A 20,606-nucleotide genomic window follows, 5' to 3' on the forward strand; every position below is an offset into this window, starting at 1 on the left:
CTAAACTTTACCCATACTGAGAAATGTTGTAAATTTACTCCCGACAATGGCAGACGTAAATCTTCTTCCAGAGTTGGGAAAAAAATGGTTGGTGGGAAAGTGAACTTGCAAACACTCAAATTTTCGCATGAGCAAATCTACATGCTAAAATGCAGTTCACAAATGTTTTCTAGGAGCACTATTACTTGTCCTACTTCTGTAAATTCTTGGGAATTCACGAAAGCTGTATAGCTGCACTTAATGCAAGGACATATACCATGGGTGCAATTTTGCGACTTTCTTTAATAACTGGGCCCCTAATTTGGTCTGGCGATGACTATGACCTTGTTTACTAACGTTATGCATCTCTCTTAGTATCGGCTGGCTTCACTGTGAGTGACGCATTCTGCTCTTTCACAAGGACCATATCAACACACAAATTAGTCTTGCTCAGTGCCAGTAACTACTGTGGCACTGTGTGATTTTTGAGACCAAAAACTAATTTTGTTATAATGGTGAGGGTCCAGCTACTCCCACACCACTAAGGTTTTACAAAAAATGAGACAAGTCCACATTGACAAAACTAAAAAGCGGACCACCAATTTCAAACCTACCGGCTTTGCTAATGCTTGTTTATTTTTGTTTCCCATAATCTTATTGAAACTGGTTACACTGATTTTCCATTACGAATATTTTTGGGAAATACTAGCCTGCATCAACATGTTACTAAATGATGCTGCATGGAAAGGTACCTGAAATTTTACAGTAGTTTAGCTAAATGTTTTTTTCCTGCTTTCATTTTTTTAATGAACATTTTATTTTGAAAGCAAATAATCATCCATCTTGCTTTCAAGCTTCTGAAAATATTTGCAACAAATCAGAGAGCATTCTGGGAGCATTATACATAGCCTCAGATTGCTAACCTTTGAAAGAGTGTGTACACATTTTTATACTGGAACCACTGTCGGCAGTGCAGTCAGAGCTTACAACATTTACTATGTTATAATGCAAACTGGCAGCCAAAGGGTTTGTGCTGCAGGGGGGTGGGCTTACTTGTCCCAAGGACAAAAGCCACATGAAAACATGTTGCCCTTGACACCAAACAATATGTATTGGGCTTCAGGCTTTAGGAATTGCACATCCCTGGGAGGGTGATGTCCACTATGTCATAACGAGCGTGGCAGGAGGGGGGCTGTGACGTGTTCGCGGAGAGGTTCATCACATTCGAACAGGCCTGTGGCGACTTTGGACTGGGGCAGGGACAATAACTACAATACGCTGCTCTAGCCAATATATTTAAAGAAATGTGGCCCATGCATCCAGCGAGCCCACAAGACATTAGACATCTTACTCATGTGTGGGGCAGATGGGCGCACCATATCGCCACTGTATAGGGCCATGAGGATGGACGCCACTGCCCACACCCCCCTCACCCGGGGCCTTCGCTGCTTGGACTGCAGTCCTGGAGGTGCCACTGGAGGGTGGTGGGCGCTCTCATGCACACGATCTCCTTTAATGCTTGTTTCGGTTAATCCACTACAATTATATGCATCACACATACATGACCCTGGAGAGAATACATCGCAAACCACCCCCAATAGGTCCAACTCATGCCCTACGTGCCATAACGAAGGGGCTAATTTCCTGCATTTGGCTTGGGAATGCAGAGAGGTAAGTAGCTTCTGGTCGGAGGTAGTGGAGCGGATAAGAGGCAGTGTGAGTAAACGAGTGCAATTGACACCCACCTATTTCCTGCTGGGGTATATATGGATACCTAAAAAGCGAAGTAGATGGCGTATAGACTCCAGCAACTACTACTGGTGCTAGCACGGCGCAGAATTGCAATTGTTTCGATGGGGGTGAGGGCGCCAGAGATCCCAGCATGGATATGGGATGTGTGTGAATGGACGCTAGCTGAGTAGGTGCACATGAAGAGGTATTGCAGAGATGAGAAATTAGAGGATGATTTAAGGCTTTGAAGGGAGCTCTGTCACGACCTACTGGCCGACAGCCTCCAGACAGGTTCTCATAGCGCATTGGCAGGAGGTAACCATGCAGGTTCGGAAGGGGATTAAATGCCCTTTATTCCCTTCCCTGTGGGGGTAATTCCCCCACGGTGCCGGAGGGGGGGGGGGGGGGAGAATGGGGTGAGCGCAGCACCGCAGTGCTCGTGACGAGACCAACTCGCTGATTAATTCGCCCGCACAGGCTGGGAATTAATCGCGCGTGGGCGGAGCGCAGCCGTTATGACGAGACCAGCTCGTCATGAGCACAGCTCCACCGTGACTCATGACGAGCTGGTCTCGTCACGAGCACCGAGATTTTGGTGTGAGGGGAATTGTGGATGGACTGATCTCTAGAACTGTAACCACTATGATGTATGACTACATGATTCTTATTGCTGGCATCGGCATGCACACCTGTGTTATGTTATTATACAAAACTTGAAATAAAGTTTCTAAAAATATGAATTAAAAAAAGAAGAACAATTAAGGTTTTAAAACTATTTCAACCCTCTCATTATTGACTGAACATTAAGAGCCGGAAAGTTGATACATGGATTGCATTTGTGTACAGCTCTGGGTCCATTTCTTACGTGTGTGAGGTGAATCGTCTATCTAAATACAGCATCCAATTCTTGGTGCTAACCGAAGTTTCAATAATCTAGAGATCTGCATAATAATTTTCAATTGAGGGAGATGAGCAAAACTTTAAACACTGCTAGGTAACCGAGGAGACTTGTTTGAATCCAGGGACTTGGTTTAAATACAAAAGGATTATGAACTTACTGTTCATTAGGCGCTAATACTTTAAATTACCGTCACCATTTTCCAAATCTACAGTGCCCAGCTTATGGATCACAGAAAAACAAAAGGCTGTTTGGGTCTCCGATTCTATACACATTTCTGAATCAGGTGTTGGTGCATTAACCCATGTTTTTCTTTACTACCCAAAAGTGTGACATATTTCAAAGAAAGCACTGTTTAATTCTGCTCTATAAGTTGTCAGCAAATAATAATAAATGACCATCTCTCTATCTCAACATGTGTTCCTCAAAGTTCACAGGAACATGGACATTAGTGTATTTTATTCTTAGGACACCATAAATCTATGGAAAAGTTGCAAGAGACAGGAGTGGCTATAGGAATTCTAAGACGGAAAAAACACCACGTTTGTGAAATTCTGAAACATAAAGTTCAAATGTAACAATCAGCAGTGCCCGGATATTCAAGCTCAACTGATATGACAACGAAAATGTTGTACGTATTCATTGTTGACTCTTGTACCTTTCAAAGCACGTTAAACTACAGGTTTTTTGATCATCCTGAGTTATATACTTTAGATGCATGACTGGTTAAGGGCACCCGATGGAATTAAAACTATGCCTACAGGTAGTAAACAACCAGAGTTATTTCAGAATATAATGTGCATAACTATACAGGATTCAAGGATCATGTCTGTAGCTCCTTAGCTCCCACAAATATACACTGTGATATTGCATTGCTTACTTGTAGGATGTAATTGTAATCTTGGGGTGGTAGTGGTTCTGGAGGGGTAGTGGCAGCTGGGAGAGAGGAGGGAACCAAGCAGCAGAACGGTTGTGTTGCCTACTACTGAGGCTGTTTATGTAATGAAGTATATTCTCTTCTTTGGTGTCAAGGAACCCTCATTATAGAATTTGCTACAAGCTCTTGTTGAAACAGACATCACTCTACATCGCGGATTGAACCCATAAAGGACCTTTGTCTATGCCTGATGCTGTGACCAACGGTATCTACTGCTCTGTGGGATATGCATGAATTGAGACTTCACACTCCTTTAGCGTGAACTCTTGTGGAAGGGAAGTATTTTCAGTGGTGCTCTTCTCTACCTTTGGTTTGTCGTTGATCCTCATTGTATTGGGTGGCGCTTGTTCCTTTCAACTCTTTCGGTTGGTCTTGTGCTGCTAACCAATAAGTTTGGTAGAGTTATTAAGAGATCAACAAAATATAATGATTACGATATGCATGTATACCATTGTATGTCTCTTATTTTGTGTTTTTTTCCATTGGTGTTATATCATTTGTATCCAACATTGTAAATGCATACTTCATGCTCCTCCTCAGTTTCGTGTTTAAAAAACATAAGGGGGGGGGGGAACTTATAATGTTATGATGCAATATTACACCCATTACTCATATTATGTAATTGGAACCTTTGGTGGTAGGGATTCTGGAAGGATTATGACGGCTGGGAGAGAGGAGGGAACAGAGCAGCGGAGAGGTTGCGTTGCACACTGTTGAGGATGTTAGTGAATAAAGTATATACTCTACGTTGGTGCCAAGGAGTAGTCATTACATACACCTACTTTTCTGAAATAAACACTGACAAACAACCTGTTCAGTACTCTAACCTCACACAGATATCTCTATATCACATGACAACTTTGTCGTAGGGAAATGTAGAGCAATTCTGAAGATTCTTGTATTGCTCTATATTTTCTAATATTTTCCTTTATCAGACTCCACAACTAATTTTCTACTTCCTTAGCTTAACCTAACAGAATTTGTTGGGGGCCACAGACTTGCAGATTAAGGTGTAGCATTTAGAAACCGACCTTGGGCATTGTGTCTGGGAAGGGAGTAGGGTAAGGATGGTGGCGGGGTTGGAATGGAGAATAGAAAAAGCAGCAACAGTCAGGAACCTGTTTGAGATACAAAGCTCCCTGCTGCAAGGATAGTCTTTGCAAATTTAGGTCTGTGCACAACAAGCCTTTGTACTGATCCTATATGGAGGATGCTCCGAAGCACTTTTAGGTCCTTGGCTGCCTGCCCAGTAAAAAATAGAATGTGCATAGCCTAAACACGTAGACAATGCAGTAAAGCAATCGGGATGGTGAAGCGCAATCGTTCCATACTTTAGCTCTTGCATGGTAAACAAAAGAGAGCTGTGCAATGCCTGACAGAGATAGGCTTAAAATGTGCATTAGCTAAACCACTTTTCTTCATTACCAAGAGAAAGAAATGTTGTGAAAAATCGATCAACAAATTGTAAACAATTTAAGGCAGTCCAAGCATATTGTTTTCTCGCTTAAAAATCTAGACTACAGAAACCTTTAGGACTGTCTAACGCTTAGCTTGCAAGTGTGTTCGACTTTTCTTCCATGTGACTGACTGCTACTGCAATTAGGAAAATGCTCAACAAAACGAGAGCCTAGGTCTCGTAAACAGAGGTTTCACTTATTGGACCCTCTTCCACCTTGCAAGTGCCCAACATTATTTGGGGAAATCAGCTCACCCACAATATATCGTACCAAACTTCATTAGCGAAATTTCCACATCAAGGTAGGCAGATACCACCTTGACGGACTCAACCAGTTGTGGGAGTTACTGATAAATATTAACTGGATAGAAGCAACTATCCAGATTTTATTTTGTAAAAACATACTTTTGAATACTCAAAGGAATTCCCCTTTATTTAACAGAGACCCTGGATATGAATCAAATACTATAAAGCAGATATTAATCAAATAACACGGATTCAAAATCATTATTATTCTGCCAACATATTTCAGCCTATTATACTAACCCTTAACGGGTCAAAAGCCTTCTACAGGGCTCCTTGAAATCAATGCATGATATATAGGCCATCTATTCATCTAGAGAGGTTTTCTGCTAGGGTGATGAGTAGGGCAGTTCCACATCTCGGTTAGGTTGAGTAAAGCTCTGCCCTACACACAACTCACAACCTAGGCCCGGCGTGCGCAACGAAGGTGGAGATAGTATCAAGGTATAGTGGTCTGCATATCCTAGGCAGGCATGGCCCTTCAGCACGCCACAGTGTCGTGTCTCACCAACATAGGATGGTTTAATGGGTCACCAACACCCAAGAGTTTAGTGTATCATTATTACCTCAGAGTCCAGTGTCTAAGAAACACATCAGGTGTAGAGTCTCCCCACCAACTCAGGATGCATATCGGCATCAAAATATCAGGGCCCAGTGTTTACTGCTGCCACTACTTTTCCCCCAATTTTTGCTGGTCAACCCCCATTCTCGTTAATGTCATCCTTCCCTCAACATATTACTGTCAGGTGTATCTGTAAGTGTCCGTCCCCTATGCACCACTGCCCTCCTTCTTTCAACCCATTACTTCCTTTTCTCCTTCCAATGCTTTTTTTTGCCCCAAATGATGCTTGCACTTTTAATGTTGCTATTCAACAATTACTGGGGCATAAAACACTAGTCAAACCAATAGATCGGCAACCAGTAGCAAAAGTAAGAACAACTGACTTTGTCAATGCTGGTTTTAAATTTTGGATCAAGCATCACTTAAAAACATAGTGTTGCTTTTGAACTAACACACAAAAGAGTAGAAAGACATGACAGGATAGTTTATATATACGAACCGTTATACTGTATGCACACTCACATCCACAGTGTAGGAAGTGAGGGAGGATCCAGTCAGCTATAATTGAGCAGGATCTGTGCAGGATCCAGTAAAGTAAGCTGAAGTTGCCCCAGTATAACTTGTTGGAGGCATGACATACTCAGCAGTGCCTACACTTGTCTGCTTTCTGTTCGAAGCTGCAACCTCAGGGCATTGATTAGGTTTTCTAATTTTCACTTCTAGGTGGGCCAAAACCAAAGGCCTGAAATAAATGGCCATCTACCGTTCTTTTGTTCGAATATCATCCTGGTTATCCTGGCTGGGAGCAATCTGGAGACTAATGTCTAGATGGCAATGTAATGGTGGGAAACAAAGGCACACTACTTGGTTAGCATATACATACGAGAAACTATGCTGTGAGAGGTGTTTGACTTTGTTGAACCCCTGTATGTACTACATATGCATGCATTGGAAACAATGCGTATGTATCGGTCTGTATAAGTAGTAACAGAAATAACAATTTAAATATAAGTTACTTATTTTTTATTTAATTCATTTGTAGCACTACTCATCAAAACGTAGTGCGTCAAAGTACTTTACATCACACACATTATACAGACAATAAATTATAGAAGTGTCTACATTAATGTATAGGGAATGTTTAAATGAGGGCTACCATTGTCCATAAATTATGGGGATCTGATTGGGAGAAACTAAGTCAGGATGAAAAATGTAACGCATGGTTGAGGTTATCTTTCTTAAGACTTTATTACTGCCCAAAGTAATCCTTTATAGCAACTTTACTACAGATTGGGGGAAACTACAGACTGAGGAAAAAACACAATATGTTTCTAAATACATGCCTTGCAGTTTGCACACAGTTTCTTGATGCTGGTTCACAGCTCACTGTGCTACATTAAGACTGCAAGTACCAAAACTATTTGTGTCAAAAGCAGTAATACACTTATCTACATAAAATACAAAACTGTGATCTGCATGTTACACACGATGTGCTTTGGAGCAGGCGTGTTAACCTTTAATGTTACTTTGAGTCAAAACTGACTAGGCAAAGAACAGATCTCTCCAGAATTATCTCGCGGTTATTATCTGCAGAAAAATGCTGGCCACACAGATTTCTGTAGCATGTGCTTTAAACCTGTAAGATTCTTTTTAATGCAGACTCGTTGTGACCAAATAAGGAAGCCAGAACATATTTACTTTTATATTAGTCCTTGGTACAAAATACTTTGCAGAAGAGCTTTTAAAAAATAGTAATGTATACAATGACTGTTGATCTCTATTTCTCATAACTTAGCCCCCTGTGACACCACCTTTTTTATACTGACAGACCTGGACACCCCCGCCCACCCTTATCTGGTTTCCCAGAATTATTGTTTCCATTTCCTGCAATGCACATTTATCTAACAAAATGTATACGTTGGCTTAGACTAGGAAATAAACCTATATCGTTTCAAGTGAATGACAGAAAATGTTATCTCTTCCTACTGTGAAGGGCCATCAATAGGGTCAGATTGGGACAAACAAATAGGCTCAGACACCAAAATAAAAGTGTGAACCAAGAAGGTAAGAAAGTGGCTCACATTAGGGATTCTTGGCCTGCTATATAGAGACCATCTGCCTCCAACAGCGCCCTCCTGCACCCAAGTGGCGGTGCACTGCTGAATGGCAGCTCTACATTTAATTAGATAGGATCATCGTCTGATAGATATGACCTGTCTGTCGAGGAACCTGGCTTCAGCAGGCGTCGAGTCTTGGGGGTTTTGCCAACTGGGATCAAATCGGAATTAAGTATCTTGGAGATGTTCTCCGGGGAGGCACTCTAACGTCTGTTCAGGAATCACAAGACCAATATGGTTTATACCACAAGCAATTCTTTAGTTTTCTTCAGTTGCGCCATGGCCTGCGGGCTCATCTCCCCAATGACGTTGAGATTCCTGAAAGTAGTCCGCTGGAAGCAAAACGTCTCATGAGGCACTTAGAAAAGGGGGCCATATCTGCAATCTATCACTCACTAATGATTAACACACCAGACGGCCTTGCTTCCCTCCGACAGATATGGGAGAGCTGGGTGGTTAAACTAGACTATGATTGGAGGGAAGCGTGTTTAGCACCAAAAGAGAATTGGCGATCTCATCATGGTGGAGAATGATCCAAATTATATTTGCGCCTCTTTATATACTTCATCGGTTGCGACAGATGGTCCATACGGCTCCAGCTGTGTGCGCACTGTCCTTGCCCTAACACAGACTTCAGCAATGCGGCCTGGGACTGTCTGGCTCTGCTGCCCTTTTGGGAAGTAGTGGGTAATTAAATTTCAGCTGTACTTGGCCACCCCATTGATTAGGGTCGTCGGGTGGCCTTTTTGGGACTATTGGAGGAACTTGGAACATCCTCACTCCAAAAGAATTTTCAATGGAATGACATGTTTGGTGGCCAAGAGAGATATGGCTCACTAATGGAAACAACCTAAGACACCATCACTGCTGGCCTGGCGAAATGGAGTCGACTGGTGTGCTCACCGAAAGAAGCCAATTTATGAAGCATGGGGGTGCCCCTAAAAACATGATAAAATATAGGGAAAGTGGTGGATTTACCACGGGTTATCTGATTAAAGGAAAGGTATTGGATTCGACTATTCAATCTTGAGATTGTACTCCAGAGCGGGGATTATAATATTTGTGCCACGGTGAATGACGCTTGCTTTGTTCAACCTTATAAAAATTTGGTTATAAAAAATAAAGTGTCTCACTTTTGCAAACGAATCCAGTTTTGAACCTGTAAAGAGACGTTGTATGGGTATTTGCAACGTATGGGAGACTGCATACATCTGAGCTTGCTGTAGGCACTGTTCGAGTTAATATCACGAAAATCATAAGTAAAAACCAGCCCAACTGGCCATATAAAAAAGGCCCACAAACAGCCTAGAAACCGAGCAACACACTGACTGGTCTGTCTACCAGCCCATTTGGCACTGCCTGAATGCCCTATAGGCCCGTTCGAGCCTACCATCACTGCACATTGTGGGGCTTGTTCCTCGCTTGTTGTGGGCTCAAGGTAAGCCAGTCTGAGTTACTGGTGCTAAGTAGTTGAGACTAGACAAAATCAATTAACTAGTGACTTTTGCGCGGTTCAGTGGATTGGGGGTTGAGAGGGCAGTGTCGCTATTCCAGGTTTATTTCCTTTAGATAAACGGTCCATAAATCAGGGTACGACACAAACTAGTAAAGGCACATAACCTTTATGTATGATATAACATGGCACGCCCGAAACTAGTGGCAAGCGATATTCTTTTCTCGCGAAACAGCAAATGCAAGCCTACTAGTGTGCATTTCAACCGACTCCCTTCTTACAAAACGAAAAGCCTTGTCATAAACTAAAACGTAACTATTTCACAGTAGTTAACACTTTCAATGGACCCTAAGGAGAAGGCTCTGGCTCTCCACTTAGGTCAACGACTATACGGTCTATATCGTTGCATTGCTGAAAAGCAAACGCATGAAAACCGATCTGAATGCGGAAGTAACACTGCAATCCCATCTTACCCAGGCACACGAACAGCACAGACTTGCTCCCTGCGTCGGCCATGACTGCCTTTGAAACGTGCAGGCAGGGTCCTGTCAACCCGAGCAAGTGCATTGAGATTGCGCGTCACATGCCAAGCATAGCAGACTAGCACTGTGCCTGACTGAAAATCCAATTAATTAAGAGACGATCTATTATCTCACCACATGTAGCGAGCATTTTGAAAGGGGGAAGACTGTGACCGGAGGAAAACTGTAAATGGAAGGGATAATTATCTGTTAAAAAGAGAGACTAGGTACAACCTAAACTGATTGCTTAATAAGCGAGAACTAGCTACAGCCTAAACCGATTGCAAGTCACGTATGTACAAATAAAATAGGCACATCGGATACATTCAAAATAGATTCTTTCCCAACTACGTTGAAGTCCGCATTTGCAATCACGTCCCTTCTACATATCTTCCTGTCCATCCCGCTGTTTTCTGGTGGATTGCGTAAATGAGCACGGTTTTTCTCGTATCCACAGGAACCGGTGCGGGACAGGGTGCTGATTGGGGTTTGAGCTGTAATGGGCGGGTACTTGGCAAGAAAGATCTCACCGTGTTGATAGGAGCGTCGGAGATGGGTGTGGTTCAAATTGGCAGGTGCGGCGTTGACCCGCCTCTGCCAGGTGAACAGGTAGAGATCACGCTCTTCGAGAGATTGCATTAAAGCAGAGGTTATCCGCTGAGCTACCGGGACTGTCACCACTGAAGGAGTGAGTACCGGGGCTCCAGCCCATACAGCCATAGCGTGAACCCACCCGCCCTTTCCTTAGACTCCGCATGTTCTTCTCGCGTTTTAGTGAACACACTGGGCGGTCGATACTTTGGGATGCAGTTCACTTGAGAATCCTCGCTTGTTGAAACGATACTATATCTGACATGCGTTGCAATTCATTTCTAGGTGTGCACTGTCGCAGCCGTGCACTACTTTACCTTAGCCGCCGTACTTTGGTGTCAGTTGACAGGAGCATATAGTGTCAGTTGAGAGGAGTGTATAGATGTCTCTCGTAGTAGGAAGCGCTCCCAAAAATACATCCTAAGATTGAGCAATTGATTTCGGAGTGCTTAATAGAACCGTAGGGACGCAAAGCTGACATGCATTCCAACCTTCGTTGCCAAGTTCATACCCCCATATGCTTTCTTCAAGCAAGAATCTATCTTATTTTTTGTTGACTCTCCAGTGGGTACAGCCTTGTCAAGAAGCTTGACATAGAAAGGAGCCTGACTCTTTACCTTTGCACAGTGCTCTAAAAAGGTCTTTGAATCTGAATGGAAGATGTGTTTTTTCAAATAAATACCCATTCCTTTTTTCTCCGATGAATACTCTATGTTGTGAAAGTAGGCCAACTGATGGTAGTTCTGGCTACTCGGGGTACCATTATTTCTTAGAATGCTTCACCATCGGATCCTGTTGACAAATGGGTGGATTTAGCAATGAAAAGGGCTTATGCGTCCTCAGATTTTGCAATAAGGGCTGCTGCATATGCTAGCTATACTGTGCAGTCCCTCCATTAAAGATTTTCAGACTCTGGCTCAACTTAGATCTAGGTGGAGTAGTAACTCCCAACTTTGGCAATCATGGAGCAGCAAGTAAGAGTTTTGTTGGACATTTCCTAGCAGGCTCTCAGTGCTTCTTATGTTGTGGCAGGTTCAACAGTGGGTGTGTTGTGACTTAAGTCGTTAATATGCATCCTTTCCCTTAGTTACCTGTTCTTCGCTGCTCAGCCAGTATGAATGTGATGTAGAAGAATGCTGCAGTGCTTGGTGATGTAATGGAGTGCTTGAGTGGCTGGTGAGGGAGAGTGTCAGATGGAGTGTGTGGGCTGAGCAGCAAGGATGAGTCTCCTGGTGGGGCTTACTTAATACCATGTACTATACTTGGACTTTTCCCTGTAATTGTAATAAACCATTTTCTTCTACAATCCGGCTACTGGACTTCCCTCCGTTACAACAGGGTGCTTGCCACCAGTTACGGATGAGCCCTTGGAAAGCAGATAGCTCTCATAAAAACCTGCTTGTGAAAATTCCTTTTTCAGGGCCAAAATTATTGGGGGGATATGTTGGGCAGTATGGTAAAATAAATCATCTGAGGATAAAGTTAACAGCTCCATTAAAGTGGGCTTCTAGAGGAGGCTATTCAGAGTTCTGCAGAGCTTTTGATTCGGCTTTTCAGCCCAAAACAGGGAATTGGCCCTTCTGAGGGCAGGGACATGGGTGGGGAATCCCTCCTTTTGATAAAACCCAATATTAGCAACCAAGAGCAACACATTACTTTCAGGCTATCCCAAATTCCTGACTATGCATCTACAGACTCGGATCCTTTCAGTAGGAGGAAGGCTGAAATATTTTCTGAAAGGGTGGCAGTTTGCAATTCAAGACAAATGGGTGTTCCAGGTGGTCTGAGAAGAATATCGAGTAGATTTTATTTCTTCTCCTACCGAATACGTCCATGCTACTCCTTCTCCTACCAACGCAGTAATAAAAGGTTTTACAGAGTACAATGTAGAAACTGTTGACCAAAAAGGCAATAGTGAAAGTACCCTTTAATCAGAGAGGAGGAGGAACGTATTCCTTTTTATTATTAGTTTAAAAAATGAATCAATAGTAGAATACAAACTAGTGTTGGATCTCAAGACTGGGAACTCTTTTATCCTACTTAAAAATTTCAAGATGCACTCTCTACAATAGATTGTCTCTTTTCTTGAATGTGGGGAAGTTTCTGGCATTCATAGCCCTCCAGGATGCTTGCCTTCATGTACCATAACATCGAATATTTCAAAAGTACCTGCGTTTTTGCTTGGGCCGGAGTCATTACTAGTTTCAGATGCTTTCTTTTAGGTTTCCTCCTGTCCCAGTGTACATACTAAAGTGATTGCTCCGTTGGTGGGATTCATACATATGGACATTGTTGTTCCAATACGTTGATAATTGGATCATTTGTTCCGCTTTTTCTAAGACGGAGGAACCCACTAGAAGGTATGTGAAGTGAGAAAGTAGCATGGTCTATTCTTGAATCTCATGAAACCTCACCTGGAACTTACAAAAGGCCTACAGATCTTCGGGGCACAGTTTGACACCAAGGAAGGGAGAATATTTCTTCCTCTTTGAAAATTCAGGGACTCAAAATGAACTTGACAAGACTAATATCAATTGAAACCATTCCTGCCGGAAAGTGTTTTAAGGTTCATGGGCTAATTGGATCCACAATCATAGTTCTTCCCAGGGATAGGTTACATTGGTATCTGATAAATAACCTTCTCTGTATAGTTGGGATCCAGGGTCAGAAAATAACGATCACGAAGTACAAACGGATTCCCATGTTTGTCAAGAAATGAAGTGGTCGCTTCAGGACGGGAATTTGCAGAAGGGATCCCCATTCAGATTATGCCCAATCACAGTAATTACTACAGATGCCAGCCTGATGTGTTGGGGAGCTGTCCTGGAGCAGAGTACATTGCAGGGCCAATAACCAGCACAAGAGAGGAAGGCTTCCTCTAGATGGATGGAGCTCACAACTGTACATTTAGCTGTGCTTGGTTTTGCCCCATTAATAGAACATCAAATGGTTTAAATAAAAACAGACAACAACATTGTAGCAAACTACGTAAATCATCAGGGAAGCTGCAAGGTTTCGCCTTTGAACATACTGGTACGTTTTGGGCAGAATAGAATTTAACAGCATTGAAGGCAGTATATCTGCCGGGGAAAGACAATGCTGCTGCAGATCACCTTAGCAGGGTTTTCCCATCAATGTCGACATTATCTTTGAGGCAGATGTTCCATCAGTTGGTGAAGAAGTTTGGTCTTCCGATGGTGGATATGTTTGCCTCCAAATAGAATTCCCTCCTTCACAGTTTCTGCACAATTATGCAATCTCAAAGAGCATGGAGAATTGTGCAATGCCATTCACATGGCCAGAAGGGCTTCTCTGCCTTTTCCCAATTATTGTAATTCAGAGGGTATTGCAGAAGGTGAAAGAGAACAACACGATGTTTCTTTTGCTGGCTTAAGGTTGGAACTGTCACCCTTGCTACTCGTCTCTACTGCAGTTAGCAGTCTGTCCTCCCTGGGTGATTCCTCTAGATCCTTATCAATTGAAGGCTCTCTGTCTGTCCCACCCAGCCTTTCAGAGACTACGATTTGGGGCCTTGCTATTGAATGGTAACACCTGGAAGAAAGGGATTGTTCTTCAGAAGTGGCTCAACAATCCAGGTGTCCTTCTACCCTAACATCCTTTTCTAAACACTACCAGTCGGTTGACAAATGGTGTAATAAAAGACAGTCTTCAGGATTGCTAATAGACTTGGTGTAGATTTTGGAATATTTGAAGTAAGGTTTTGACAAAGGCTGGCAGTTTGTACATTAGGATGCCAACGGGCAGCATTGAGGGGTTTTAGGGATATATATTTTGAGAATGTGGCGCTTTCGTGTGTTTTACTTAAGAGACACACTTTTGCATAGTCCCTTACATGCTTGGGACAACCCCATGGTCTTACAAGCCTTTCAAGTGAATCCTTTTGAGCCGGCAGAACTATAGTTTCTGACTTATAAAATGTGGACATTTCCACTGCAAGGAGTGTGGTAAAATAGAAGGCATTGTTATCTTCAGTACCTATTTTTGAAGTTCTTCCCAGATAAGGTGAATTTCTGTCCAGGTTCTCAGTTTGTTCCAAAAGTGGTTTCCTATTTCCATTGTTTTGAAGATTTAGTTCTTCCAGTCTTTTGTTCTTCTCCAGAGTGGTAGAATGAAAGGTTTCTACATTTATGGGATGTAATAAGAGCCGTATCAAATTATTTAAACAGGGTGATGTCTTCCAGAAAAATAGACTCCTTATTTATTACTTTTGATTTAGCTAGGCAGTGTTTGAAACAGACAGCTGCTACCTTATGTAGATGGTTAAAACTTGCTATAATTTTAGCATATGAAGCAAGGGATGAGAACATTCCAGGAGTGGTGCAGGGCAGGTCTAACAGATGTATGGTGGCCTCCTAGGCAGTGCTCAAAGGGGCTTCAATGCAGGAAATCTGGCCACTTGAGCCTCCCCATACACTTTTGTAAAGCATTAGTGTTGATTGTAAAGATTGATTGGCGTTGATTGTTAAAGATGGGTGTTGGGGTAGTGATTCAGCAACTTTTGAGGCTTCAGTTCTGAGGTTAGCGGAAGATTATCAATGAAATGCTCATGTTTGCTTTTTTGTTGTATTTATATGAAAATAAATATTTGCAGTGTGGCCAGACTTCTTTTGTGACACCACTTGCTCACATTGGTATCAGTTTGCTGTATGAGGACTGGGATGGTGAAGAGTGACGAAGAGGTAATGTTTATAGCTCAGGTTCTACTCTTCCCCGTCACAGTCTAGGTTTCCCAAATAAGTTTTGGCTTTTCCTTGCTCGATTATGGCATGACAGGATGTGCAGTTGAGGGCCTAAGCAATTTATACCATATGACAGGCAATGTAGTGGAGGCCATGTTGGACGAATGGGTAATTGTATGTTTGAGATGCTTGGTAATTTATCCTGATAGGAGGAGTATAACTCTGAGCAATAAAGATTGCTGATAAGTAACCGTCTATTCTCTATGCACAACATCTAATAGTAGATGTAGGGAAGGACCCCTTTTTGCCTGGTTACCCCCCACTTTATGTCTGACATTTGATTCAACTTGACTTGATGTGCCAATCCGGTACCAAGGGCCTGTGTTCATTTCCAAAGCTGTACCTTTGTATCCACAATTGGCACATCTCTAGCCACAGGTAAGCCCCTTGTAACAGGTACCCTGGGTACCAAGGGCACTGTGACCAGAGAAGGCCTCTAAGGGCTGCATCACCTATTGTGCCACCTTTAGGGGGCCCTGCACTTTATCCCCCTACACACTGCCATTGCAGACTGCGTGTTTTGGTGCAGAGAAAAGTGAAGAGTCGATATGGCACACATCTGTGTGCCATGCCTGCTACCCACCGGCTGTGGCCTGGGTAAGTCACCCCTCCAACAGGGTGCACTAGCCCACAGGTGCGGCTACAGTTGCATGAGCACTGTCCCCCTACAGTGTTTGTCTATTCTTAGACATTGTAAATGCAGTAAAGCCATAAAGAATATATCGTCTGGGAGTTGGTCACTACGAACTCCACAGCTCCATAATGGCTTTACTGAAACCTGAGAAGTTTGGTAGCAAACATCGCAGCACATTAAACCCACACTGATGCCAGTGTGGCTTTTAATATAAAATGCACTTGGAGGGCATCTTAGATATGCCCCTTGAAAAACGACCAGCCCTGGTGTGGTTTAAGACTGGCTACCTGCCATTTGCCACCACCAGGCAGGTTTCTGGACCCCTGGGTAGAGGGCCTCTGCTCTCTAGGTCCAGAAACAAAGCCCATCCTGGGCAGAGGTGTCATGCCTCCTTCCCCTGGATGGGTTGGCTCCACAAAGGAGAAGCTTCAAAGGCCTGCCCCCTTTGTGAGCTGCCCCTGCTTTTTGCTGCCCCTACCTTTTGCTGCCCCCAGCAACTGGCTCCCACCTGCTCTCTCCCTCACTTTCGGCCGGTGAATCGGCAGCAAAAACCAAGTGAAGAAGAGGTGTGCCCACCTATGCCAACCCCACTCCTCAGGTGTGGGAGACGAGGTGAAGCGCACATCTCAGTCCTCTCCATTTTGCAGATGAGGTAACAGATGAGGTAACACAGCCAATTAGAAATAGGGTCCTGCTCCCCTCCCTGTGGAGAGTTGCATAATAGGGGTTGTACCCACCCCAAGGAAGCGGCCTATTTGTCCCGACCTGCACACCCCTTTAACGCCCCTAAATTTAGTATTTTGGGGCGACCCTGAACCTCTCCTCCTTGGATTCGAGGAAGAAAGCAGGAGGACTAAGGAGCTGGGCTGACCCTGGAAGAAGACACAACTGCTTTGGCCCTAGCCCTACCGGACTGTCCTGCTCGCAGCAAAACCCAGGCCTTTCCAGTAGCCATCTAGAACCCGAAGGACCTGCCCTGCCTTCATCCAACTGACTGTCTCCCATGAGCAACGGATTTGTTTAACCAAAGACTCCAACACAGAACCCGGATCCAGGTGGCTCCGCAGTTCTGCTCCACTCTGCACCCAACGTCCACGGCCTGAGTCAGAGTGGCCCAACACCACGAGGAGGTCTCCCCAGCAATCGCGACCTGGGATTTGGTGATCCCCGATCTACCTCTAGCTCCAGACCGACGCCTGCAGCCTCAACCTGAAGGGTCCCCACAATAGGAGCTGGTAAGAAGATCCGACGTCTAAAGACAGCCCTGCACCAGATACCTCAGGGCCTTGGGTGGCCCAGCCGACGGTGTCCAGTCATCCCCAAGAACCCAACAAACCTCTCCTGCCAGTGGTCACCTTCAGGAAGCCTCCTTGACTGAGCCTGCTGCATCTTTTCCGAATCGAAGATCCCCCCCTGCAAACCACATGGCTCCCGAAGCCTTCTGGACACTGCATCCGGCCGCCTCCGTGCCGATGGTGGTGCAGCTCCTGTGCTGATTGTTGGCCCCTGCAGTGCTGACCCTAACCCCAGGAGCTTTGCTCCCACACCCGAGTGGCCTGCTCATGAGCAGCCCCTGACCGAAGGCACCCTTGCCCCATTGGCTAACATTAGGCCCCTGCACTCTGCACCTGGCCGCCCTAGTGCCGCTGGTGGTGCGATTTGAGTGTCCAACTGAACTTTGAGGAACCTTTGGTTCTAACCCCCAAAAGCTACTGTTGCAGGTCTTTCACTTACCTGCAAACCGATAACCTTATTTTCTCCCATAGGAACCAATGTCATGATTTTTGATCCAAAAATGTTGTTGAACTGACTTTTTGTATGGAAAACCAAAATAACTTTCTTTGAATCAAAAACTGTCGTACTTGCGTGTATTTTGTAAGGCCCAAAGTGTGATATCTCAGCTTATCACCTCCAGTACTCAAAGTAACTGAAAAGCAATCTAAAAGTTATCAAAATTAGCTTCTATGTATTCTAAACTGTTTTAAAAGCAAATACAAACCTGTAACTTACAATTCCATTCAAAATTGCATTTCCTTGTAAAGCTTTGCAATTGAAAGCATTGTACTCACTTGTGCTAAGTCCTGCTTGGTTCTAGAAATAAAACATAAGTATACCTTTTGATACTTACCTATTTGAATTGGATTCTGTCTCCGAGTCTGTGCCATGTGCCTTGTTTGAGTGAAAACAATAAATGCTTAACACACCCTCCTGATAAGCCTTACTGCTCGACCACACTACCCCAAAGAGAGCTGTAAGTGATTATCTAATTTAGCTTCTGCTATACATTTGGGTAGCCACTGGACTCTGTGCACATTATACCTTACGTTGGTATAGATATAGAGAGCGAGCTTCCTGCAGTAAGATACCTGGTGTTTCTGCTCTCCTAGTTAACTGTGTTTGAACAGCAAATGACTAAAGTCCATTGCATGACTAATCAATGTGGAATGGCTCCTTGTTGTGTATGAGCCTTCAGCCAGTTCTGGATTGTTAGATACATCACTGTACATGATTGAGTTATTGAGACAATCCTTCCAATATATATTCCAAAACTACATGACCCAAATTACAAAGTTAGTTGTCTTAAAAAGTTTGGTCTGTGTGAAGGTCCCACCAGCGGATGCCTTTGGGACACTTAGCAGCTAATTAGAGGAATAGCTGTAAATAGTGCAGCAGTTGCAGTCCCACTGGTGTACAGGGATGTGAGGGGTCCACATTTTTTTGTTCTTCTTTTTTACTACCAGACCAGGGGATAGTGAGTCCATTTATTTTTTTTGTATTCGGTCCCAGGAACCGTTTCTGTGCTAATCATTAAGGATACATTTAATTCAGTCTAATTCAGTTGATGTGATCTGTCGGCACCTCAAATCCTTACTAGATTTCTAACTAAAACCATTCAAATTCAGTGCAGCAGTTTCCAATTTTGGAGCGGTGTAGTCCCTGTAGCTCGGACTTTGATGCTCTCTGATTGGTACTGTCACTTTAGAATCAAATCGGCCCCATGAAACACTTCTGAAACATTCTCATAAGAAATCCGGACAATATATATTTTTTAATGCTTGATGTAAGTATTAGATTAAAAAATACAGACTATGCCATCAGTAAAGTTAGTTACGAAAACAAATGATGGACGGAGCGCTGAATAAATCATGCATTCACACCCAGTGGAGAGAGAGCTGGGTTAAATCCATAGTTCTTTTGCTCACCATGCCACCCCAGTTTAGACCCAGCTGTATGCAAATCAATCTTGACACTGTTCCTCACGGGAACAGTCCAGCTCGCACTACCAAGCCAGATCCTCCGTGGATTGGAAACTAGCATCCTGGGACTGGTTTCGGGGTATTAACCCTCATCCGCCAGGCTAGCTTGAATCCAGTGGCACAGTGAGCAAGGGACACACATCTGGGCAAACCCATCCCACTTAGGGCAAAAAGTGCTACGCAAACAAATGATGGACATAATGCTGAGTAAATCATGCATTCACCTCCAGTCAAGAGGTCTGGGTTAAATCCATTGTTCAGACCCAGCTATATGCAAATCACTCTTGACCCTGTTCCCCATGGAACAGGATGCTTGTTTCCGGTCCAGGGAGGACCTGGCCTGGCAGTTCGGGCTGGACTGTTCCCATGCGGAACAGGATCAAGACTGATTTGCATATGTCTGGGTCGGAACTGGGGTGGCGAAGTGGGCTAAAGAACCATGATGGATTCAACCCAGATCTGTTACTGGGGATGAGTGTCTGAAAAGTTTCAGTGTTCCGTCCATCAACTCCTTGTGTTTGCTCAGTAAAGTTAGCAGCATAGCATAACATCAAGTAAATTACCTTGGTACAGTTCAATACAAACTCCAGTATAGAGGTTTGCCTTCTAAAAATGGGAGTATGGGATTCTATACATGAGAGAAATGTACTCTGTTATTTAGGACTTCAGACAATGGGGTTCATAGATTACGCTTAAACGATTAGGAAACCGTCTACTGGAAACACTTCTATCTGGAATACATTCTGTGATTTTATTTTTTTTCCCAGTAACACTACAATATGATTAAATCATTCACGCAGTCTTGGTTATACAGTTTACATGATACAATGTTAACAGAACAAGGACAAGCAAGATGTTTCCTTGACTTAGTACATTCAGGAGACTTTATCTGAGACCGTTTTGTGGCAGCTTGTGTGAAACTAGCAAATTCGTTTTTAGCAGCGGAAACAACAATATCACATGACCTTGGGTGACTTTTAAACAAGATGGAAGACTATGCTAACACAGTTCAAACGCAACAATAGCCCAAATATAGCACATTATTTTTGTAAATAGAAAAATAAGTGCTCACATTCCCCCCCCCCCCCCCCCCCCCCCCCCCAATGATTCCATCATCACAATTGTTCTATATTACAGTATATCATTTTTTAACTTTGGGTTGTTCTGAATGGTCCTTTCAAATTCCTTCATGTTGTCATATAGTTCACTTTGCATCTCCTAGACTTTAACATCCAGCCTCTTTTGTTTTCTTCCTCTCATTGCTGACACCTTATACCTACAAGCCCTTCTCTTTGATGATAAAATTCCTTTGAAACATTTAACAAAAATAAGCACAACTACAGTAGCGATTAGTATGACAATAATTGGGGTTAGTAGCAACCCCAGAACTCTACCACACTCTCTACC

General features: G+C 43.5%; 2 protein-coding genes across 3 annotated transcripts in view; one reads left to right on the top strand and one right to left on the bottom strand.

The window, feature by feature from the left end:
- Nucleotides 1-10,057, bottom strand: part of ACP1 (acid phosphatase 1) — an 85,634-nt gene extending 75,577 nt beyond the window's left edge. The window contains exon 1 of one of the 2 annotated variants that reach the window (XM_085610795.1): nt 9,910-10,057. In XM_085610795.1, coding sequence (XP_085466921.1) covers nt 9,910-10,003 — 94 coding nt within the window. In that variant the 5' untranslated portion in view covers nt 10,004-10,057. The remainder of the gene's footprint in view (nt 1-9,909) is intronic. The other variant, XM_085610794.1, reaches the window with a different exon arrangement.
- A 450-nt stretch (nt 10,058-10,507) lies between these two features.
- The window catches only part of SH3YL1 (SH3 and SYLF domain containing 1), a 483,838-nt gene continuing 473,739 nt past the window's right edge, over nt 10,508-20,606 (top strand). Inside the window, exon 1 of the mRNA XM_085610793.1 lies at nt 10,508-10,645. Within this exon, the coding sequence (XP_085466919.1) occupies nt 10,645 (1 nt within the window). The 5' untranslated portion in view covers nt 10,508-10,644. The remainder of the gene's footprint in view (nt 10,646-20,606) is intronic.

The sequence above is a fragment of the Triturus cristatus genome, chromosome 6 (genome assembly GCF_964204655.1).
Source record: "Triturus cristatus chromosome 6, aTriCri1.1, whole genome shotgun sequence".
Lineage (NCBI taxonomy): Eukaryota > Metazoa > Chordata > Amphibia > Caudata > Salamandridae > Triturus > Triturus cristatus.